Raw genomic sequence first — 26,183 nt, forward strand, 5'->3', positions numbered from 1 at the left:
AGCAAAGATTTATTTACTTATATAAACTCTAAAAGGAAAATGTGAATCTGATTGGTACACTTGATATCGATGGTTCCCCTGTTGATGATCCTGCTAGGATAGCAAACAAATTGAATGAGTACTTTGCATCTACATTCACACATGATGAGTTATTAAGGTTTGAAAATGGCAGAAGGTTATCAAATTGTAGCAGGGTGCTTAATGATTTTGTAATAACTGAGAGCAAAGTGGAGGAGAAATTATTGAAGTGGATGGGATCTATCCAGTTATATTAAAGTAGGAGGCAAAGCAACTAAGCAAACCCTCAGCCATAATTATGAGAGCATCTTTGGACTCAGGAGAGGTCCCCACGGACTGGAGATGTGCAAATGTATCCCCAACTCACAAAGGGGGATCGAAGGGTGACACAAGTAATAACAGACCAGTTAGTTTAACTTCTGTTCCGGGTAAAATAATGGAGTCACTGGTTAAAGATGCATTGCAGGATCGTTTAGACAAGACTGCAGCAATAATTCAGACACAGCATGGGTTTGTTAAGGGAAGTCTTGTCTGACAAATTTGATAGGATATTATGATGTGGTTAGAAAGGAACTGGATGCAAAAAATAATTTTGATATCATATATTTGGATTTCAGGAAAGCTTTTGACGCTGTTGTGCATGGAAGACTATTGTACAAATTGGAGCAGAATGGTATTAAGGGTAAGTTGCTACAATGGATAAAAGGATGGTTAAGTGGGAGAAGACAGAGGGTAGTAATCAATGGGTGCTGCTCTTCTTGGACTAATGTTATTAGTGGAGTCCCACAGGGTTCGGTGTTGGGTCCTCTGCTGTTTTGTATATTTATCAATGATATTCATGAAGGTATATCAGGCTTAGTGTCGAAGTTTGCAGATGATACAAAGGTTGGCAGGGTTGTTAATGACAGTAATGGCAGTGTGTTACTGCAACAGGATCTAGATAATTTGGGCAGATGGGCTAAGAAATGGCAACTGAAGTTTAACCTTGACAAATGCAAAGTACTGCACATTGGTAGAAGTAACCCCAGAGAAACGTACCAACTGTGTGGTACTACACTTAAGGTGGTAGAAAATGAAAAAGACCTGGGAGTAATTGTGCAGTCAGATATGAAGTTTTCTGAGCAATGCAGACAGACTGCCAGGGCAGGTCATGGGGTTTTGTCAATGATATATAGGAATTTTGCTAGCAGGGAAAAGGAGGTGATTGTCCCTCTGTATAAGGCAATGGTCCGGCCACGCCTTGAGTATTGCTTACAGGTCTGGAGGCCTCATTTTAGGAAAGATGTAGATTTGCTTGAGCGTGTACAGAGAAGGGCAACAAGATTGGTGAGGGGAATGAAGGGATCCTCTTACCAAGAGAGGCTTAAGTTCTGTAAATTGCAATGGCTGGAGACTAGGCACCTGCACGGTGATTTGATTGAGGTGTATAAGGCCTTGAATGGGATGAGCATGCTGAATTCTGATGGGATCCTTCCACTTGTTCAGATTACGAACCTAGGGGGACATAAATTCAAATTAAGAAATGACAGATGTAGAATAGATGTGCGGAAATTTGCCTGTAGCCAGTGGGTGGTTAATTGCTGGAACAAACTTCCATCTGTCGTTGTGGAAGTTGATAGGTTAAATAAATTTAAGGAGGAACTGGACAGGCATTTGGAGGGAATGGTGTGATTTTTTTTTTTTTTTTTCTTGGCTGATGCTGCATATGCTCATACACTTGCTTTCTTGCATCACATGCCACTACTACATAAAATTATCACTATTTGCAGTAAGAAAAATCACATTCCACAAAGCACACCTATTATATACAAGTTTTTTCCTAACCAACAGTTTTTGAAAGCAATATACATCAAATACTATACTCATTTGGGAGCAATAAAATGAGACAGTGATCACTTGACATTGGCAAATAACCCATAGCTTTTAAATTTCTTTGTCATTATCTTTTATTCCTATGTGTAAAGTATGTCTTCACGCCATATGTCAAAATTTGGTGCACATTGCCTCTGTGCATAACATGAAAGTAGGGGGAATAATGATGCCAACTGGGAAGTGTGTGTGTACTAAGTAGCAAACTAGTGCACCAGTCAGGATTAAAAGTAATTAATGAAAGAAATGCAATACAATTTGAATGACAGCAGTTGCATACAATATCCAATACTCAATCTTCAGTCAAGTTTTCTCTGCTAACAGAAAGTATTTGACAGTGGTAGATATGACTAAGTTGGCAAATGAAGCTCAAGGGCAGAATTCTGAATAACAAGTAATTCACATGCCATAAATCACAGTACAGAAACAAAAATATTCACTAAAAACTCACCTTCGGTTTTAAATGGGAAGTAGGAAGCTTTAATTTTCCTCTTGCAATTAACATTGCATTCACTCTTGCTGCAGCTTCAGCAGCCGCTTCTAAACTACTCTTGCTCATTTGTCTGTAAAAAATAATAACTAAATAAACATTTATGAAAGAAGCAATTTTTACAGGTAACATATATAAAATAAAGAAATAAATTACATATTCTCTAGACATTAAGATGCATACTGCCCCATACAATGCACCCAACATTTTAAAAGCAAATTATGAGGGGGGGATATTATATAAGAAATACAAATTCACAAGTCCTTGAGCCTGTCACAGACTTCACACAGATATGTCAAGCTGGACTTGCTACCTGGGAGTCTAAACACTGATGGAATTGATATTCAGGTGACACTCAAGTCAAGTGGACCTAATTTTGGCAAAGTCCAGTCGGTCTGTGACAGACAAATATTGTGCTTGCGCCTTCATGACGGTGGGACTGATAGTAATCCTGGGTATAACCTGCATGAAATATGGTACACTGGAAGTGACCACCCAGGTGCAAACAAACATAAGCAGGGTTCGAGGTGTGGCGTCCACGCCACATAGAGGAATGCTGCCCCTCTGTGTCATCAGGCAATACTAGGTGGTAGATGACTCTCATCAACCAGTGCAATAAAGTAAAAAAGTAAAGTAAAGTGCAGCCATTATCAACCCACTGCAGGATGGAAGCCTCCTCAACAATTCATGCTGAGGGAAATGGACCATAATCTGCCACGCTGGTCCAGTGCGGGTTGGCAGATCGACCGTATTCAGCAGTCAGGGGCTTGAACCCCGGTCTACTCAAAGAGCGTGTGCTACTGCACTCCCGCTCCTGCCCACTCGGCTACGGAGGCTTGAAGTGATGAAACCCATGTTTAGTCTCCAGAGCAAAGTTCCAGCCCCATCTCTTCCATCATACAATATTATTGATGCCTTTTGAAGTATGATGGACATCACAGCGAGATCCAATCTTTCTTGCATTTTGAGAGTACAGCTCAAAATGCCTCTACTCTGCCAGATAGTGACTGGAGGGATTCTGAGTAGTGTGTATACAGGGGACATTGTCAAGGCCATATCAAGTTATGTCAAGGAGCTGGGTATATTCTTGCCATGTAAACACCATATCCAAAAATTTCATTTGTTCTTACGCCATGTCCTCCTCGCCTTTTCTTACTACTGAATACTTAGTGAATTGTCAAACTAACATCTAAAGAACAAATGCAAAAAGAACTAAACCTCCCAAACACACCCTTGTTCATTTCGCAAATATACATGGTCTCAGCTCCAATCTCAATGATGTCCATTCCACTTTGAGTCTGCCAAACCGCATGTACTCTGACAGAATCCAATTATCAGTTGATTCAACCACTGCTCATCTCAGTTGTACAAATTAGTTGCTGTATGATTCCTTTTTCTTCAAAGTTGTGCATATGTCCGCTATGATACTCCTTATTAGAGACTTAGTAATCTGAAATCTCTTATTTTCGATCTTCTCTAGCTAAAAATCTCTCTACCACATTCTGTCAAATTCTGCCTCTATCGTTCTCCCAACTCCACTAATAATTTGGAACTCTTTGACTTCCTCTCTTTGAAACTTGACTTTCTCCAGTCCAACTTTCCTAACAATGGGGTAATTTTCCATGACGATTTTAATGTCCACCAACTCCAGCTGGTTTCTGTTTTTGACTCACATGGATCCAGCTGATCAAGATTGTGAGGCTTTTGGAATTACTAATGACCTCGCACTTATTGTTCATTTACCTACCAGAATACCAGACAATTCTAACCATACAGCAACATGCTTGATCTTTTTTTTTATAAACAACCCTTCTAAGTACACGGTCAAGGTAGTGGTCTTCTAGGCACCACAGATCGCATGGTGATGGTCTCTTCTCTAATAGAGCCTTGGTAATAAAAAAATATAAAATGGGATGATCAGCAAGATTTCCTTTCTTTTTTTTCCTTGGTTACATGACTCTTTCATATCTTCTGATGTCAACGTTTGCTGAGATCACGTCAGTGAAATTATTCTTATAGGAATGAAATCCTTTATTCCACACTCCAATTTAAAATCTTGTTTTTTACCTAAACCTTGGTTTCCAATAAATGTGCTGAGGCTGTTTCAAGATAAGAATATTGCATATCACAAATGGCTGATATCCAAATCTTCAGGTTCATTTTCTGCCTACACCAAAGTTCAACAATTGTAAAGCAGTTATTAATCAGTCCAAACTAGATTTTGAACAGCTAAGAGTAGAAAACTTGCATCTTATCCAAATAGCAGTCGAGCATTCTCGTCTCTGCCAAAGCTATTGACTGCAACTTTTGTCCATCTCTATTTCCACCTCTGTCAAAACCAGATGGTTCTATTGCCACTTCAGCCAAAACGAACTGAACTGATAGCATCCTACTTATCTTCTAATTCGTGTATTGATGATCTTGGTAAACCATACCCTACCATTGCCAGTACCCTCCATTCAATACCTCCTGTGCCTTCTATCAAAAGCATGTCAGAAGGATTTTGAACAATTTTGTGCTAAGAAAGCTCCAGGTCCTGATGGTATTTCTCCACTTGTTTTAAAACTTTTACTCCTGAGCTTAATCCTGTTCTGTGTCGCCTTTTTTTTTTCACTTTCTTATTCCACAGGTGTTTTCCCTTCTGCTTGGAAATTTGCTCATATCCGGCCAGTTCCTAAAAAGGGTGACAAATCCTTCCCATCCAATTATCGGTGCATTACACTTATTTCTATTATTTTTAAAAGCAATGGAGAAATCAATTAACCGCCAAATCTTAAACTATCTAGAAACCTTCGATCTGATCAACGATCGCCAGTATTGATTTTGTCAGTGTCAATTCACTGGCAGTATACCAGCTTATGTTACTCATCCAGGGAAATTTACAAATTTACAAATTCATTGTAAAAGTCTGGCAATTGCTGTTGATTTTCAAAGACCTCTGATCATGTTTGGCATAAAGGTCCTCTATACAAGCTTCCATCTTATGGTTTGACAACTGTTTTCTGTAATTGGCTTTTCAGTTTACTGTTTGACCGCTAACTGCAGATGATCGTAGATGGCTCTCTGCCTTCTTGTTTCTCTACCAATGTAGATGTTCCCCAAGCTGCAGTCATTTCTCCCACTCTTTCCATCTTGTATATTTTAACTAAGTTAAAATTTTTCCCTTGACTTTCTTCCCTTGATCAGAAATCGTATACAAAGTTTTGCTGATGACAGAACATTGCATTCCAATTTTCAGTTTGAGAAATCTTACCCTACACAAACAGCTGCAACTTCTTGAATATTCACTACCAATTCCTTATATACTGATCACCAGGTAATTATCCAGTGGGGCAAAGATAACTTAGTTAATTCCAATCCTTCAAAAACTCAGTCCTGCCTTATGTCTTGCAAAAATGATTCTTCTGCTTCTATGCTATCTTCTTCGATGACACCAATTTCTAAACAAGTTCACATTAGCATTAGCAGAGGCATATGATGCAAGAAAGCAAGCTGATGCAGCCAAAAAAAAAAAAAAAAACCCACTCCCATTTCACCCCTCCATTCATTCGAAATACCTGTACAGCTGAGCCTTAAATTTATATAGGCTATCAACTTTCACAACAAGGGATGGAAGTCTGTTCCACCAACCAACAACCCGCTGGCAAAAGGCAAATTTCCGCACATCTATCCTACATCTGTCTTTCCTCAATTTGAATTCATGCCCTCTCAGGTGGTTATTCTGAGCAAGAGGAAGAATCCCATCAGCACTGAGCACTCAAGTCTTTATACACCTCTCTCAGATCACCTCGCCGGTGCCTAGTCTCCAGACACGGTAATTTGTAAAACTTAAGCCTTTCTTCATAAGAGCAACCCTTTGTTCCATTCACTAATCTTGTTGTCCTTCTCTGTACTCGTTCCAGCAGCTCTACATCCTTCTTGAAATGAGGCCTCCAGACCTGGATACAGTAATCAAGGTGTGGCCTGACCATTGCCTTATACAAGGGAATAATCACCTCCTTATCCCTGCTAGAAAAATTCCTGTATATCATTGACAAGACACCATGAGCTACTCTTGCAGCCCGTCTGCACTGCTCAGAGAACTTCATATCTGCGTGCACAATTACCCCCAGGTCCTTTTCGTTCTCTACTGCTGTCAGTGTAGTACCACAGAGTTGATACGTTTCTCTGGGGTTGCTGTTTCCCATATGTAGTACTTTACATTTGTCAATGTTAAACTTCATTTGCCACCTCTCAGCCCATCTGCTCAACCTTTCCAGATCCTGTTGCAGTAGCATAGCGTCAGTAGTGTCCTTGACAACCCTGCCAACCTTCGTATCGTCTGCAAACTTGGACATTAAGCTTGATATACCATCATCAATATCATTTATAAATACAGAAAACAATAATGGATACAGGCAATACTGAATTCACCCAATACTGAACCCTGAGGGACTCAACTAATAACATTAGTCCACGATGAGCAGTGTGCATTGATTACCACTCTCTGTCTTCTCCCCCTCAACCACCTTTATTCATAGCAGCAATTTGCCTCCAATGCCACATTGCTCCAATTTGTGCAGCAGTCTTCCATGTACAACAGTATCAAAAGTCTTTCTAAGATCCAAATATATACTTTCAAAGTTGTTCCCTGCATTCAGTTTTGTGACTGCATCATAGTATCCAATCAAATTGGTCAGGCAAGACTTTCCTTTAACAAAACCATGCAGTGTCCGAGCGGTAAACTGAAGTCTTGTCTAGATGATCCTGCAGTGCTTCTTTAACCAGAGCCTCCATTAATTTTCCTGGAACAAAAGTTAAACTCACAGGTCTATAATTACTTGTGTCGGCCTTTGATCCTCCTTTGTGAACTGGAGTCAAATTTGTACATCTCCAGTCTATGGGTACCTCCCCTGAGTCCAAAGAAGCTCTCATAATTATGGCTAAGGGTTTGCCTACTTCCTTTGCTGCCTCCTTTAATATAACTGGATAGATCCCATGATTCCCGGGTGCCTTTTTTATGTTTATCCTCAACAATTTCTCCTCCACTTTTCTCTCAGTTATTACAAAATTATCTATCTCACAGCCAGAGTTTACTTCACCTCTGACATTCCCCTTCCTGAATAACTCCTCATGTGTGAATGTAGATGCAAAATACTTGTTTAGTTTATTAGCCAAGTGAGCGGGATCATCAAAAGTTGAAACATTGATATCCAGTGGACCAATCTGATTCAACCCCTTCCTTCTAGAGTTTACATAAATAAAGAACTCTTTTCTGTTTTTCTTTGCATCCTTTGCCAAGGATTTCTCATAATCTGCCTTTGCCTGCCTAATCTCCTTTGTGACTTGGTTACAGATCAGATTATATCTATCATAGGCTTCCATGTCACCCATTATTTTTATATGTATCCCATGCATTTTTCTTCTCTGCCATACGTCTCATCAGTTCATCTGACATCCATTTAGGCCTAAACAATATTTCTTAGTTGGTATGTAAAGCCTAGTAGCTTCCAAGATAAATTCTTTGAATGCTTCCCATTTTGAATTTGCTGTTGGCAACATCATCAGATGATGTTACCAACAGGAAATTCAAATGATGATTCTACGATGGTCTGAGACTACGATGGTCTCAGACCATCGTAGTCGCCTTTATGAAAGCAAAACCCTTCCCTTTACCCCTGATGGTAGTTACCTCTTTGAGTAAATCCCACTTCAGCACACTATGATCACTGCCACCTAGTGGTTCCTTTATCTGCGGATTCTTAACGCATGAAGAATCACTACTGATAATCAGACAAGGGTATTCCTCCCGCTAGTTGCCTCCTGAACATGCTTATGTAGAAAAACAATCATCCAATAAATCCACAAAAGTCTTGCTAGTGTGTGAGTGACCAATCCACAAATCCCAGTCAATCTCTGGGAAATTAAAATCCCCAATTATAAGACTCTCTGACTGACTGGCCCACTCTATTTCCCTGTGCAGTTTCTTATTATACTCATCAGAGTCATTAGGCCTATAGCACACTCCTACTCTCAATTTTGATCTCCCAATGCTTATGTCACACTAAACTGACTCGACACTGCACTGTCCAGAAATGTCAACTGGCTTCACTTCTTTGGATTTTATGTGTTTCTTAACTAATAGCATAACCCCTCCTCCCTTCTTATTCTGTCTATCCTTTCTGTACACATTGTACTCCCCAAATTTCAGTTCTGCATTGCTTATATCTGTGTGACACCACGTCTCTGATATCCCAACAATATCTGCCTTTGATGTTTTGAGCAATACCTCAAATTCATCAAATTTATTTACCAAACTCCTAGCATTGGTATACTCGTAAGTATACATGCACCTGTTCCTATTCTAAGCTACCCTAACACAACCCTCTGTTTACTTGTACCGCAATGACTCCCAGCAGTCTCTGAAATACCCTGCATCTTGTTTTCCAGGCTGCTGCTCATTCCAATAGAAGCTGTGCAAGAATCAATTTCACCTCTGCCAGTGGCTACTGTTAATCTATTAGTCCTTGTATCCCCCCCCCCAAAATTGAGTATACTTAGTTATGCAAAGCCATTAGAAAGCGACTCAGAGAGGACATAAGAAGATTTAACACAAGAAAAGTAGAACAAGCATTAAGGGAAAACAAAGGATTTAAATCAGCAGCCATGAGCAGTAATACAGAAAGACAAATGATACTGAAACTGAAGAATAGCGATGGTGTACTTATAAACAGCAGAGAAGGCATAATTCAAATAGCAGAAGACTACTATAGAGAATTATACAAGGAGCAGGGGAATGATGCCAGCAGTGGGGAAGATGGATTGCAAAGTAGCAACACATACGGCATACCCAATATTCTTCCTGATGAGGTAGAACATGCATTGAAGAAAATGAAGAATCAGAAAGCCCCGGGGGAAGACGAAGTTACTGTAGAGTTGTTGAAATTGGGAGGAACAGACATAACACAAAAACTGGCAAGGCTCTTCACAAAGTGCATTAGAAAAGGTGTGACGCCTAAGCAGTGGAATAATGCAATCATAGTTTTGCTGCATAAGAAAGGAGATAAATCAGAAATTGGAAATTATAGACCAATTAGCTTGTTATCCCACATCTACAAGTTGTTCACAAGGGTCATTACTAACAGATTAGAAAGAATACTGGATGAGAATCAACCGAAAGAGCAAGCTGGCTTTAGGACAGGATTCTCAACTATGGACCACCTTCATGTAATATCACAGCTAATGGAGAAAGCAAATGAATATAAAACACCATTATGCCTGGCATTTGTGGATTATGAAAAGGCATTTGACTCCATACAGCATAAGGCAATGTTTCGGGCACTGGAAAGACAAGGCATTGATACCCCATATATTATGATTTTGAAGAAAATATACGAGAGTGCTACCTCCTTTATTAGACTAGACAAAGACAGTAGGAAATTTAAAATTGAGAAAGGAGTTCGACAAGGAGACACAATATCTCCGAAGCTGTTTACTGCTGCCCTTGAGGTAGCTTTCAGAAGATTAGACTGGTCGCAGAAAGGAGTCAATGTGAATGGAGAGTACCTAAACCATTTACGATTTGCAGATGACATTGTGGTCATAAGCCATGATCCCAAAGAATTAGAGGAAAATCTTAATCAGTTATGCACAGCTAGTAAGGATTTTGGACTAAAGATGAATATGGCTAAAACAAAAGTAATGATGAACAAGTATGCCACAGAAAGGGAAATAATGATTGAAGGAGCAGTAATTGAAAAGGTGGAGTCATATACTTATCTGGGACAAGTTATTAGCTGTAATAATGATAAATGGCTGGAAGTCAAGAGAAGAATAAATTTTGGATGGATAGCATTCAGGAAATATAGTCACATACTGAAGAGCAATATCCCAGTTTGTCTGAAACGTAAAATAATGGACCAATGTATACTCCCCATCATGACTTATGGAAGTGAAACTTGGGCACTCACCAAAAGAATGGAAGAGAAGCTGAGAACTACACAGCGAAGAATGGAACGAATCATATTGGGAATAAGACTGTTAGATAAGAAGAGAAACACATGGATTAGGCAACAAACTCAAGTAAAGGACATTCTTATCAAAACTAAAGAACTAAAATGGTCTTGGGCAGGACACATAGCTCGAAGACATGATGACAGATGGACTAAGAAAATAACAGAATGGTATCCAAGAGGAGCTAGAAGAAAACCTGGAAGACAAAGGCGGAGATGGATAGATGAAATTCATGAGTTTGTGGGTAGTAAATGGATGTCCAGTGCTCAAAACAGAAGGAACTGGAAAGTTGCTGGAGAGGCCTTCATCCTGCAGTGGATTGAAAATGGCTGATGATGATGATGATGATGATGATCCCCCCCCCCAAGCTAGCAGTTTTCCGACCCACCTAACACTGCCTCGATAGCATCAGCAAATATTCTTGCACCCTTTCTATTTAAGTGTATCCCATCCCTGTAGAAGCAGTCTCTCCTGTTAACAAGTACAGACCAGGCTGAAAAAAATTCTACCCCTTGAGCCTTGCACAATCTTTCCAGGGCCGAATTGATCGACAAGGATCTCATCATATACTCTCTCCTAACGTGTCTAGGCAGAATTGGAGACACTTTCTAATTCAACCCTAATTCACGGCTTTTTTTCAACAGTGACCTGTACTTGTTAAGTAATTCCCCGGTCTCCTACTCTTAATATCATTAATGCCAACATGTACAACATATCTCTATTGGGATTACCCTGAAACTTCTAATCTCTCTTGGCATAAGCACATCACAAATATTCCTTCCTCTGCATCTAAACAACTGGGTTGTCTCTTTCGCTCTTGGCATTACTTTTTCTTCAAAAACAGCTGTTCACTTTGTACAAATCGCAAATATGTGCTACCATGGAATATTGTTTCCAGATCAGGGGAAGTGACCTCAAAACATCTCTCAAGCTTCTATATTCCATTCAAAAGAAGGCAGTTACACCGATGAGCCAAAACATTTTGACCACCTACCTAATATGATGTTGGTTCTCCACATGCAGCTAAAACAGCTCATACCCGCTGAGGCATGGATGCTACAAGATTTCTAAATGTGTCTGGTGGTATTTGGTACCAACACATAACCAGCAGATCCTTTAATTCCTGTAAGGTCCGTGGTTGAGATGCCGCAGATCGGAGTTGCTGTTCCAACACAAACCACAGATGCTTGATGGGATTGATGTCTGGGGAATTTGGAGGCCAGAAAAATACCTGGAAGTCTTCCTCGTGTTCCGCAAACCAGTCTCGAACAATCCAGGCAGTGTGGCATGGTGCATTATCCTGCAGAAAGATGGCATCGCCAGAGGAGAAGACCAATGCCATGAAAGGGTGTACCTAGTCAGCAATAATGTTTAGGTAGGTGATAGATGTCAGAATGCTCAGCACATGGATGACTGAACCCAGGGTATCCCAGCAGAACATCGCCCAAAGCATGACACTGCCGCCACTGGCTTGTTTTCGTCCCACAGTGCATCCAGGCGGCATCACTTCCCCAGGTAAACGATGCACACGTACCCGGCTGTCCACGTGGTGCAACAGGAAACGTGATTCATCAGACCAGATGACCTTCTTCCAGTCACTCAAGGTCCAGTTTCGATACTCGTGTGCCCACTGTAGGCACTGTCGTCGGTGAACCGTGGTTAGCATGTGCACTCAGAGTGGCCTGCAGCTACACAACCCCATTTTCATCAGGGTTCGATGTACTGTGTGTTGTGACACATTACTCCCATCGCCAGCATTCCAATTACTGGCGAGTTTCGCCACAGTCATGCTTCCGTTGCCATGTGCCATCCGGGAGAGCCTTCGCTCACCTCGAGCATCAATGAGCAGTGATCGTCCAACACCTCACCAGCTGTTGGTGGGTTCCCCCTCCTCGGATCCCTTTCGGTAGATACTAATCACGGCTGACCGTGAGCACCCCACCAGCCATGCTGTTTTGGATATGCTCTGACCCATTCGTCTGGCCATTACAATTTGGCCTTTGTCAAACTCGCTTAAGTCCACTGTCTTTCCCATCTGAAGAACAAGAGTAACACTGATTAATGGAGCTCAGTATCAGGTATTTTTTATACCGTGTCCCAATCCGCGCACGCACTGTAGTTCACCTGTAGTTGCTTCAATTTGCATAACAACTCGCTGGTCATGATGTTTTGGCTCATCGGTGTAGGTTAATTAATGACCCATCTCTAAGTCTCTCTGCTCTCTGTCTCATATACATTCCGTTCCTGATGTATGTCTTTTCTTTAGATACTTCCATCAGCACTGTTCTTCTGAATTGGCTTCTATAATTCACACTCTCACTCTTCCAAACCAGTCAAAATACATGCCACAACCAGTCAACATCCTTTAACTGTTCAACTTCAAATCCACAAAACCAACTTTTCTTCCTCATTTATTCCTTCAAGTACCATTTTCTGGAACAACCTCCCTTCATATGTATTTTCTGAAAATTGCAATCTACAGAAATTCAAGTCTAATGTCAACAAGTATCTTCTTTCATCTTCTCAATCTTCAACCCATGCACGGTATGGGTTGAAGATGATTGAGTACTATAGGTTCTAATACCTCTTGTGCTTGGGGTTTTCAGAAAAAAAAAAACCTCCAGTTTAGACAGAAGTTTTTACTCAACGTTAAAAATTTGTCTTTACTACTGTTACACTCATCTATTACCACAATTATAGTATAAATGTTTGCATTCTCAGTGCCCATCCATATCCAATTCATCCACGCCTAATGCATGAATGATTTAAAAGGTTTTTTAATTGATATATCCAATTGGTGATTCCTTTCTCTCTCTCTCTCTCTCTCATGGTAACTTGGGAATTTTGGCGGTGCACCATAAGCCTCAGCTTCCTTGCACCATATGGCTAATAATAATAATAATGGCTGCTGGCTAAGACTTCCTGGAATTGCAGTTAACTCAATGTTTAATTCGGCAACTATCCTTTCTTGTTACCTCCATTACATGTTACCTGAAATTGTTATACACTAAAAAGTTAAATTTTTCAAAAGACCACATGGCTGTTTTGATACTTTCTCTAGCCACCACTACAGATAAAAACATTACTGCATGAACCTAATATACTTTCAAACCATAAGATGCAGGGATATCTTGGGCAACATTTTCTGAGAAAAAATGTGCAGCTTATGTACTGAAAATATAGTAAAGGAAATAAATTATGGACATAAGGTGAGTTTTGTTAACAATGTAGGTTTTTATCATATTTAAATCAGTTAATATAACAAGATTAAACTTGTGAAAAATTTGTATATTCCAACTAAGCCAACAATTCATTTCTCCCACTTCTAATAAAGAGTCCTTCTGTGACAGTATAGTGACAGGAAATTCATCAATTTCCCCCTCATCTGGACAGATCTATATTCATATCATATTGACACGGAGAAATTTTTAAAAATCTCTTCGGTTGAGGTTATACTCATGACAAAAAGAGAGAGGAGGCCCCATAAGATAAAAAAGATATAACACTGGGGGATGGCTGTAATAAAAATATTTTTCCTGATCTAGTATATTTTTAATACTTCCTAAATTGAAGTTTCAAATTTCTTCTATATTTTATTTTGTTATATAATATTACTGAAATTTGCAATAAACTTATTAGGGCGAAATCAGCATAATTATACATGCAATCTGATTTTTTTTTTTTTTTTTTTTGTTCTTAGTATTTTTGAGTTTACGATTCACACATTTCTTTCAACATTTACATTTTCTCACAAGACAATAGCAGGTTTATAGGTGTTTTTAAAGCTAATATTTTCTTTCTGATATGATAACAAACAGAAATTTATACCAAAGGGAAAGTTTCATTGCTAGTCATATAATAATGTATAGTCAGTACATTGAAGAAAATTGAAAAAAAAAAAGAAAGAAGGAAACTCAAAAGATATAATGAATATTATAAAGTATATGATTATAGTGTAGATGATATTGATGCTCAGAAGAAAGATCCAGAATATGTCTAATGTATCTGAATATTCCGAATGGATTATATGCAGGTTCAAAAAAGACAGCCTACTCAATCAACACAAACTACTTACACATGGGGATACAGGGGTATTTTGGGAAGCAATCAGCAGGATTACTCAAGAAAAGTAGTGATAACCACAAAGTTGTAGTTCAATGTTATAACACCTAAACACCCTGATCTTATGGCTGTGAATGGCTTTTGCTAGACCATCCAACTGAATGACTGACTGGTCTGCAAGTCTCTCTCTCTCTGTTTTTTGGTAGTTGTTGGTGCATCGGCTTCTGTGGCCATAATGCACCTCCCAAGGTTTTTGCAGTACTTTGATCCAAGCCCGAGGCGAGATTCGAACCCGCAACCTTTGGGTTGCCAGGCAGGCACTTTACCCATCTGGCTAGCCCGGTCGGCGTGTGTGTGTGTGTGTGCGCGCACGTGTGTGTCCTATTAAAAAAGATACAACATCAAATTTTGATGATGTTAATACAACATATGAACATCATCAAAAATATTACATTAATACAAGTATAATTGTTTAGGAAATAATTACATGCAAATATAAAGTGAATTGTAGATTGTATTAAAGATATTATTAGTATTAGGTATATGGTGCCAGGCAGGCTTTTACAACAATAACAAAAAAAAAAAAAAAAAAAAACCTCTACCAATCCAGCTGATCTTTGAATTTCGCTAAAGCTGTCAGCTACATATTTCGACCAGTATCAACATTAACAAAAAACCTTGAGGATTCTAAGTGCCAATGACCCACTATCATACATAGATTCCACTGTCCATACAGGTAACTTATTCCAATAATTAACAACTCACTTCCTAAAAGACTTCAATACAGAACCTTTTGCCCCATAATTTGAATTCACAGCTGCTAGCTCTAGTATCATTAACAACTATGAAATCACCCACACACATTTTACTATCTTCTCTGAGAGCCTTACAGACCTCAATCAATCCCAACCCCCAAAGTGCATGATTAGCAAGTTCTACGGTCCACATAATCAATATCTCTATCCTTACATGGTTCCCCTTTTATTGATTTAACCAGGTGCACTGCCCATCTTTTGGACCATTTCTTGAAGATCAATATCTTTTTTTTTTTTTTTTTGTGCAGCATCCATACTTGGACAGTTAGTTTAGAAATGGAAAATTTACCTCTATGATGTCTTGTAGAACACTTCAGTGCTCATACTCTCCATAGTTGAATTATTATATAAATAGATTACACGTATTCTGCTCCCTCGCAGACAAGATCAGCGATCCAATGAACCACAGAATCGGAAATCTGCGGATCCCAAGCCCGACCCCAAAATACATCGAATCACCACCCCAATCTTTGAGCGAGAGAATACAATACGTCCATATTTTAAAAACAATTTAAATGATTTGAGATCAAATAAATACATAGTGAATCCATACTCTTAATACTTTAAAAATAATATTAAAACATAAAAAAATTAAGAATCCTATGAAACATTAAAAGACTGAAGAATTTTGTACTTCCCTGAAGCGGAAGGGGCTTTTTGACTAGGGTCACATCACAGGAAAGTGAAACCGCGGGTATTGCAGGGGAATTTTATAGCATGGAGATTAGTTGCGATCCTGGCGCATGCGCGTGAAGGACTATGAATCTGGGATGGGGTAGGGGTGATGCACATTGACTGAATTTTGATGTAATTTAATTTCAAGTGTCTACGAAATTAATAGTTTGGTGTAATCATTTTGGATGCTGAGAATTTTTTCTTCATTGAATAGAAAGGTGTGGCCTTCAATGATTGCATGGAATGCAAGTTTCAAAGCCGAGGAGCAGGATGAGAGGACAGGTGTTGAATGTTGTCTCATTCTCGTATTGGGTGTACAACAAGTGGATCCCTGATATCCGGAGTTGCAATCCTTGCAAGATATACTGTAGACTAAGTCATTTAATTGGAATGTGGAAGAGGATTGGACTTTGTGGTTTTTTAGGGTGGCATATAGTTTCATTGTGGGTTTGGCTATGATTTTGAATTGTGTCTCTTTGAAAATACTATTTAGTTGTCTGAACCATTGTTCAATATACGGTAAAGCAATAAAATCGTTTTTTATGCTATTATTGGTGATAACAGGAGAGGTATTGCGTAATCTGTTTTTTGCTTTTATCCTTATTTCATTTAAAAAACTACGTTAGTAGTGTGAAGGGCATAATTTGATCTGTATCTCATATTGTGCTCTTCCTTCACAACGAGTTGCCATGTATTGCACTACCTCGAATAAGTAATACTTCACTAAAAGAGAAGATTATTGTTACTTATTCTCCGTGAGCACCACCACCCAGACAGCACCGTTTCAAGGCTTGTTGGCCTTTCATCAGTGATGAGATACATATAAAATGATGCCCTTCACACTAGTAATGCAGTTTTTTTGTTTAAGAGCTGTCTATGGTGTGTTTACACCAATATTATATACATTATTATAATCTTAAAGATATGTCTTGTTGCATTTAATTTTTACTTAAATATTATCACGTACACCTTCTGGCATCTCTCATATTGTGGGATTATCTTCACAACTGGATTGTTGTGTCTGCAATACCAGGGTACTTGCCCACCCACCAATGAAGGGCCAATAAGCCTTGAAACGGTGCCTTCTGGAACAGTAGACAACAAGAAGTTTGTTTGTTTGTTATTTGGTTTTTAGGAGCATTAGCAACTAAGGCCATATTGCTCCGGGATATGCGGTGGTCATTCACTGACCTTTCCGCATCCTCCGTATTTGGTGGTGACGGGCTCGAACCCAGGTCTAATCAAGAAGCGTGTGCTACGCACTGCTGCTCCTTCCCACCTGGCTACGGAGGCGCCAACAACAAGAAGTAACGCAGCAGGAAGTGTGAGGGGGCTATGCAGTACCACAGTTAAAGTGGTTGAGGTGGGCATATGTGCTAAAACACACTCAGACTGCCCTATGGGGAGCCCATGTAGCGGCTGCCTTAATAAAGTATAATATGGGGAGGTTCACTGAATTGCTAGGAAAGAAACATACTGGTCCAACGGTAGAGATAATAACACCTTTTTACAAATTAGTAATCAAGCATTTACAAGAATTATCTGCAGGGGGGCTTATACATGGGAAACAAACTCAAGATTTCAGAAATTTATTGGAAGTTATCCGATATAAATGTACCGGTGCCACGAAGCTGGCTGAGACTGGACACGACTCATATGTTGAGTAACCTACATCACCACATAGGTTATGAGTCACGAAGAGACCTGGCATGGAGAATAATACATGGACAACTGCCGGTGGAGAAAAATAAAGCCAAATTCCGGGGGCATATGAATGTTGAGTGTCTATATTGTAAGGCGTGTGAAACAGTGGAACATGCATTTTTCTCTTGTCCGGTTACTCAGCGCATCTGGATTAGTGTGCATAAAACAATGAGAATACCGCGCTTGACTAGGGAACAAGTATTATTTCTACAGTTTCCAGCCCCGATTTCCAGAGCAAAGAGCATCCTGATGTACCTCCTAAATGAAGGTAAATATCAAGCTTGGAAAATCAGGAAAAGAAAAGAAGGCTCTGCAGCGGAGGTGTCAAAATGCGCCCTTCGAATGATGCATGCTGCAATAAGAAGATTCTTGGTACTAGAGTTACTGCAACTCAGAAGGCAAAGATTTTTACAGTTATGGTGCTTCCCCACATCTCTATGTCGACTAGTAGATAATAACATATATGTGCAGCTTAGATGGTAATGATCAGTCTAGGCTAGGGATGTTACATACCAACCAGATTAGCTTAGTTATTAGGGGATAGGGACCAAGTCAGCTGCAGGCGTTTGGTCTCTCTCCTGTATGTACAGCGGCTAAGCTTTGAGAGCTGCAGGTGGTAAAAGGAGCGTGTAAGAGGGGGATGACCCTAGAACCCATGTAGGGCAAGCCAACTCCAGGCGGCCGCCAACTTGGTGGTCACATGGACTGGGCCTTCCTCGGAGTGTGTCAGTGTCATCTCTATATGACCCAGCCCAATTGGGTTGGGTCATATAGAGATGAGTGAATAAGGGCGCTGTCCCTTTTCGGATTTTTTTATTTATTTTTTTTTTTTTTAAGCCATACAGGCCACTAGATAGTCCCAAAGCGGGACCAATAAAGGGTCCCTGAAGGGTTAATTCCATAGAAATATCCGGAAACTGGAAAGCATGTCTGGTCTAACCAGTACGCCTATCTATCCACTGATGAAGGCTAAAGAGCCAGAAACGGCACCAGAGGAAGATCTTAATCATCTTTGCAGGACTCTGACTGGGTAACAACAGTCCCCGTCAGGGGGACGCATTGCCCAGCCGGGGCATGGAGCTCTGAGTTCGTACGAATTATAACTAATTATCCCTTTCATTCTTCTACGGCATCTTTTCCTCTCCCTCTCTTACTATCACTTTCCTACCTCTTTTTTTCTTTGTTCAGTCTTATAGGGATATTGAGGATAGCTGATATCTTTATCCCATACCATATTTCAAAACGGTGCCTTCTGGGTAGTGGTGCCCACTGAAAATAAGTAATGATAGCCTTCTCTTTTAGTGAAGCATTACTTATTTGAGGTAGTGCAGTACATGGCAACTCGTTGTGAAGGTATTCACAATATGAGATACAGATAAAATGACGCCCTTCATACTACTAATGTAGTTTTTTTGTTTAAGAGTTGTCTATGGTGTGTTTACACCAATATAATATTTATTATTATACTCTTAAAGATATGATGCCTTGATGCATTTAATTTTTACTTAAGTTTTTGTAGGATATCCTGTATGTTTCCCGCATCTTTGATGCAGAATATATCGTCCAGATATCTACCATAGTAGGTGATCCACGGAAGAAAGGGAGTTAATGTATTGTTTCAATATTGGTAAGGTATATTTCTGCAAGTAAGCCACTTAGATTTAATCCCATGGGTAGGCCATAAAACTGTTTGAAGACTTTACCTAAGAATGTGATATAATTAAAAGTTTTATCAAGTCGAATATAGCAGTAATCGGGAGTTTTGTATAGTTAATTGGTAGAGGGTCTTTGTTTAGCATGTCCTAGGTGATGTCCAGGGTGTATGCAATGTTCACATTGGTACATAAAGAGGTGACATCTAGGGAAAATAGGTTGTCTTTATCATTAAGTGTTTTATCTTTTAGGATGTTAAATAGTGAATCATAGTTTTTTATTCCAAATTTTATGGTTTGTCTGAATGGTTTGACTATATTATATATGTGGGAAGCTAACGCTGAGAATGCAGAGTGTTTGTATGAAACGATGGGACAAATAGGGAAACCTGTCTTATGTAGTTTGACCTGGCCAAAAAGTGTGGATATATTGTATGTTCTTTTAAGTATTAAGAGTATGGATTCACTATGTATTTATTTGGTCTCAAATCATTTAAATTGTTTTTAAAATACAGACGTATTGTATTCTCTCGCTCAAAGATTGGGGCAGTGATTCAATGTATTTTGGGGTCGGGCTTTGGGTTCGTAGGTCTCTGATTCCCGGGTGCATTGGATTGCTGAACTTGTCTACGAGGAAGCGGAATACATGTAATCTATTTGTATAATTGTTCAACTATGGAGAGTATCAGCCCTGAAGTGTTCTACAAGACATCATTAGTTTAGAAATCTTCCATTTCTAAACTAATTTACTTATAATGTAGAACACATTGAGCCACTTGAGCCACTGCTTCTCTGTCAACTATTAATTAAATACCTCCTAAGTGTTGATAACCACACCTAAAAAAAAAAAGATAATTGCTTCATAACTGCTTTATAATTGCATCATACAATGGGATTATGACCTCATGTCTCTACAAGAAAATGTTCAAAAAATCATCAACAGTGTCCTACTGATGATTTTTTGAACATTTGTCCCCACTGTTGCCTGCCTGCCTGCACAGCACAGAAACTTCATGATGACTGTAATGTAGCACACAAATCACTTTCTTACTTTCACTATTTTTAATTCAACCCCACCAAGTGATGTATAAGTTATTATGGGGTTGCTATTTCCCAAGTGTAGGACCCTGCATTTTGCTGCATCGAAATATAGCTGCAACTTTTCTGACCATCCTTGAAGCCTATCCAAGTCATCCTGAAGGGGAATGCTGCATGATGCCAATTATTAAACCACTCTCTTGATCTGAAAATTTTAATATCGTGTCCTTTATGCCTTTGTCAATGTCATTTCAGTAAACCAGAAACAATTGTCCTAGTATCCTTTCTTAAGGGGAGGAGGGACAACATTTCTGACCTAAGCCCAATCTGAAAAGCAACAATTAACCTAGCACCTGTGATGTGGGACTGGACAGACTGACAGGTACACCAAAAATAATTGCTGCACATTAACAATTAATTACTAAAAATCTGAATTTTTATTTTTGCCTTCCTAAATATAGCCAAACTTTTATTGCATATGTTTTGGAAATGAAAAATTATTTACCAGGAATTATATATGCAAAGAGCCTAATAGGTCTCATGCAAATATTTACTATTTACTACTTTTGTCTTTTGCTTTAATATACTAGTTTCACCTTCAGCCTTGTACCCAGCACATTGCTCTCAAGTGCTGTTTGTAATTGGTGTGCCAGCCAAAGTGATGGAGGCATCTGCTACAAAAAATATTTCCTCTTTGTTTTATGTTTAACTGTTGTACAAAATAATTTTTTTTTTTTTTTGTCTCAATTATTATTGATTTAAACTATTTCTTGCTTGAATTATCACTATTATTTAAAAAGGGTTTCCCAGTCCTTTACGTAAATATTTGACAAAATACATAAATTTAAAATTTCGGGGTCTTAACAGTTCCCTGAACCGGAAAACGGAAGTAACCATTAGTTTTATATTTATATTCTATGATTGCAACTTTTTTTTTTTTTTTTTCTCCAAATTGGAGCAGAATTAATATATATTTTTTTTTAAATACAAGTAAAAATATGGCATTTTTTTAAATATTTAAATTTTTTATCAAAAATTAAAATATTACATACAAATAAATACTACAACCCATTAAAAAAGAGGAAGAAATGCTGGTATTCTCAAAAGCATAATTAAAAAAAAAAAAAAAAAAAATTTCAAGATATAAAAAACAAAACTGGGTGCCTGTCAGGTTTTGCAAGACTGTTACAAATTGGAACGCAACTCTGAAGAGTTATTTATAACCCTCGGCCTTCATGTCCTACAGCCATCCAAAGATCCTTCTAAGGACCTTACCTATAATGCCAACATGTTCCATCTTATAAACTATTACATTCAAGACAGTCAAATGTTTTGTTAAAGTTCAAATAAACACAATGTCAAAATTATTCTCTACATCTAACTCATGAGTGCTCTTTGAAAACAGCTAACCAGATTAGTTAAGCAACATTTTTCCCTTACAAAGCAGTGTTGTTTCATTCACATACCATTTTAGATGTTCCTATATTGCATTTTTAATCAGTGTTTCCATGACCTTCCTTAATACTGAATTAGGCTGATTAGTCTGTAATTATTTACACTAATCATAGAAACAGCTTTATACATTAGCAATACAATGGCACTTCAGTAATTCAAAGAAATATCTCCCAAGTCCAAGATACTCTCACAATTAATCTTAACAGTTCAATGTGCTCTAGCGTCTCCGTAGCCAGGCAGGCAGGAGCAGCAGTGCGTAGCACACGCTTCTTGATTAGACCGGGGTTCGAGCCCGTGCCCACCAAATACGGAGGATGCAGAAAGGTCAGGGAATGACAACCGCATATCGCCGGAGCAATATGGCCTTAGTTGCTAAAGCTCCTAAAAACCAAATAACAGCAACATCAATGTGCCCTACTGCCACCTCCCTAAAAATTAATGGTATATGTCATAAACTCCAGGAGCCTTACTTGCCTTTAGGCTCAGAAGTTTTACCAACAAATGATCTTTTATAATATCAGTATTGCTAATTTCATATTGGTCAGCTTGACTCACTTTCTCCCTGCCACAAAGGAACCTTTCATCTGTAAAGATCAAGCACTGTCCTTTCATGGCAAGGAGATATTCATCTATTCACCAGCAGTCAGCTGTGTTTGCTAAGACTTTCCTGCATTCATTATTCAAGGGATCAATCTGATTTATTCTTTTCTTATTCTTTATATTTTTATATATATTAAAAACTTCTTGCCTCTGTTTTTTGCTTTTGTAAGTAGTGATTTCTCATAATCAGACTTTACTAAGTTAAATAAGTGATAGTAAAATTTACTATTATATATCAATTTATAGGTATCGTTTGCTTTAATGCTTTCATCACTTTGTAACTTTCCCATATCTTTTTTTAGACTGGACTAATAATCACGCTTTCCTAACATTAAATATGTGATACTAAAATTTACTATTACATATAAATTTATAGGTATTATTGGCTTCATCACTTTGTAACTTTCCCACACCATCTTTTTTCTTAGACAATGTGTGATCTTCAAAACTGATAACAAATATTCAGAGAGAATAAGAGATAGCCATATGTTGAATATGATTCACCTAACTATCATTTTTGTGCATATTCATTAGAAAAGAAACTTAATTAGAGATAACCAAGATTAGTACAAAGTAAACCTTGATATTACATTCGAGTAGGGCTTTAACACCAGTGTTAAGCGAAACTAACAATTTTTTTTTTATGTACAAGTACACAATTAAAAAGGTATGAAATATTAAGGAAGTTCATATCCCTCTTACCTTCTATTGATTATACTGATACATACTCCTGCAATGTACTTACATTTTGTGTGTCCTTTCTGAAATAATCAGATAATTTAGTTAGCAAAAAATGACAGCATTTTTTCAGTATCTATCTAAATCTTAAAATAGAATACTATACTTATATAAATAAAAATATTAAACATCAATACAGCTTGTATTTCAAAAATAAACTTTAGAATTTGTAAATTTCTTATAGCATGGATTCCAATTAAATGATTTATAGGAAAACTAATTTACAGTATAACATATAAATAAGCAACGAGAAAATAGTCAGCTAAAAAATCAATAAAAGAAGCAATATATATATAATATTTTTTTATGTCCACCTTGAATAAGATTACCATAATCTCAAAACTGGGAGATACAATGCGGCAGGCATGGGAAACCATCCTAAACAGCCAAGAATTGACATCACATGTATTATCATACTTAAATCACAGTTTATACATCAAATAACATAAATGTGAGAATCCAAGGTTTTAACAGAGTGTAATAAAACTGATTTACTAATCCTTCCTCTTCTTCTGGCATTATAACCCAGGGTGGGTCTTAGCCTTCTCAACGATGTTCCACCAGTAAGCCCTCCCAGAAGTCAAACTTTTTATTCTCGTGATCATTAAGTCCTCTTCTATGTCATCCATCCATCTTTTCCGAAGTCTTCCTCTTGCCCTCCTACCAGTAGGTTTCCATTTCGTTATCCTCTTAGTTGTTCTGCTGTCATCCATTCTCATAACATGTCCCAACCAGACAAGTCTCTGGCTCTTCACAAATGTGATGATGTCTGCACCCCAAATAAGATTGTCAAGTTCATGGTTCATTCTGATCCTCCAGGATCCATCAACGTCTTGTACGGGCCCAAAGACTTTTTGCAAAATTCTACATTCGAACACTCTCAACAACTGCTCATCTTTACTCATTAATGTCCAAGCTTCACAACTATATGTTACAACTGGTCTAATGAGACATTTGTATATTCTTAATTTTAAATGTCTGTTCAATACTCTGGACTTCATTAGTTTTTCATGTGCATAGAAGCATCTGTTTCCACTCAGGATAAAGGACTTAATTTCATTAGTAATAGAGTTGGACTGATTTATCTGAGAATCTTGATAGGCAAAATTTTGAACATGCTCAAACGAGAAGCTGCTGGTTCTTAAAATTTCTGTGTTATCTGCCATTCTCCGAACTTCCATATATTTTGTCTTCTCTTCATTTATCCTAAGTCCTCTTCTTTGTACTTCACTATCCAGCCTGGCCACTATTTTCTCCAGTGCTCCTTTAGTCCTACTGATAATAGTGACATCATCAGCATATGCATAGACTTGTACTGTCTTTGTGCCTATGTGTCCAGTCACTTCTAATTTTCTGACAGCCACCTCAAAAAACATGTTAAATAACACAGTAGAGAGTGAATCGCTCTGTCTAACACCAGTGTTAATATCAAAGGGAATTGTAAACTAAATGTCAATTCTCACCACTGCTTTAGGGCCAGCCAGGGTTGCTTTTATGAGCCTAACTATCTTTGTGGGTATGCCTAGGAAAAAGAAATCACTTATCATTTCCTCTCTGCTGAGTGAATCAAAAGCTTGTCTAAAATAAGTGTATATTATACTCAGTATATTATTATACTGAAACTGAAGAATAGCGATGGTGTACTTATAAACAGCAGAGAAGGCATAATTCAAATAGCAGAAGACTACTATAGAGAATTATACAAGGAGCGAGGGAATGATGCCAGCAGTGGGAAAGATGGATTGCAAAGTAGCAACACATACGACATACCCGATATTCTTCCTGATGAGGTAGAACATGCATTTAAGAAAAATGAAGAATCAGAAAGCACCGGGGGAAGAAGAAGTTACTGTAGAGTTGTTAAAATTGGGAGGAAGAGACATAACAGAAAAACTGGCAAGGCTCTTCACAAAGTGCATTAGAAAAGGTGTGACGCCTAAGCAGTGGAATAATGCAATCATAGTTTTGCCGCATAAGAAAGGAGATAAATCAGAAATTGGAAATTATAAACCAATTAGCTTGTTATCCCATATCTACAAGTTGTTCACCAGGGTCATTACTAACAGATTAGAAAGAATACTTGATGAGAATCAACCGAAAGAGCAAGCTGGCTTTAGGACAGGATTCTCAACTATGGATCACCTTCATGTAATATCACAGCTAATAGAGAAAGCAAATGAATATAAAACACCATTATGCCTGGCATTTGTGGATTATGAAATGGCATTCCATACAGCATAAGGCAATGTTTCGGGCACTGGAAAGACAAGGCATAGATACCCCATATATTATGATTTTGAAGAAAATATATGAGAATGCTACCTCCTTTATCAGACTAGACAAAGACAGTAGGAAATTTAAAATCGAGAAAGGAGTTCGACAAGGAGACACAATATCTCCGAAGCTGTTTACTGCTGCCCTTGAGGAAGCTTTCAGAAGATTAGACTGGTCGCAGAAAGGAGTCAATGTGAACAGAGAGTACCTAAACCATTTACGATTTGCAGATGACATTGTGGTCATAAGCCACAATCCCAAAGGATTAGAGGAAAATCTTAATCAGTTATGCACAGTTAGTAAGAATTTTGGACTAAAGAAGAATATGGCTAAAACAAAAGTAATGATGAACAAGTATGCCACAGAAAGGGAAATAATGATTGAAGGAGCAGTAATTGAAAAGGTGGAGTCATATACTTATCTGGGACAAGTTATTAGCTGTGATAATGATAAATGGCTGGAAGTCAAGAGAAGAATTAATTTTGGATGGATAGCATTCAGGAAATATAGTCACATACTGAAGAGCAATATCCCAGTTTGTCTGAAATGTAAAATAATGAACCAATGTATACTCCCCACCATGACTTATGGAAGTGAAACTTGGGCACTCACCAAAAGAATGGAAGAGAAGCTGAGAACTACACAGCGAAGAATGGAACGAATTATATTGGGAATCAGACTGTTAGATAAGAAGAGAAACACATGGATTAGGCAGCAAACTCAAGTAAAGGACATTCTTATCAAAACTAAAGAACTAAAATGGTCTTGGGCAGGACACATAGCTCGAAGACATGATGACAG

The 26,183-nt window shown here is 38.3% G+C and overlaps 1 protein-coding gene across 1 annotated transcript in view; it reads right to left on the reverse strand.

The window, feature by feature from the left end:
* The window catches only part of LOC150080674 (uncharacterized), a 354,324-nt gene that overhangs the window by 290,938 nt on the left and 37,203 nt on the right, over nt 1–26,183 (reverse strand). The window contains exons 2-3 of the mRNA XM_090381399.1: nt 23,116–23,131; nt 2,339–2,450 (exon numbers count right to left, since the gene is read on the reverse strand). Of these exons, the coding sequence (XP_090237525.1) occupies nt 2,339–2,450; nt 23,116–23,131 (128 nt within the window). The remainder of the gene's footprint in view (nt 1–2,338; nt 2,451–23,115; nt 23,132–26,183) is intronic.

Source organism: Mastigoproctus giganteus, chromosome 9 (assembly GCF_048544385.1).
Source record: "Mastigoproctus giganteus isolate SK-2022 chromosome 9, ASM4854438v1, whole genome shotgun sequence".
Taxonomy (NCBI): Eukaryota; Metazoa; Arthropoda; class Arachnida; order Uropygi; family Thelyphonidae; genus Mastigoproctus; species Mastigoproctus giganteus.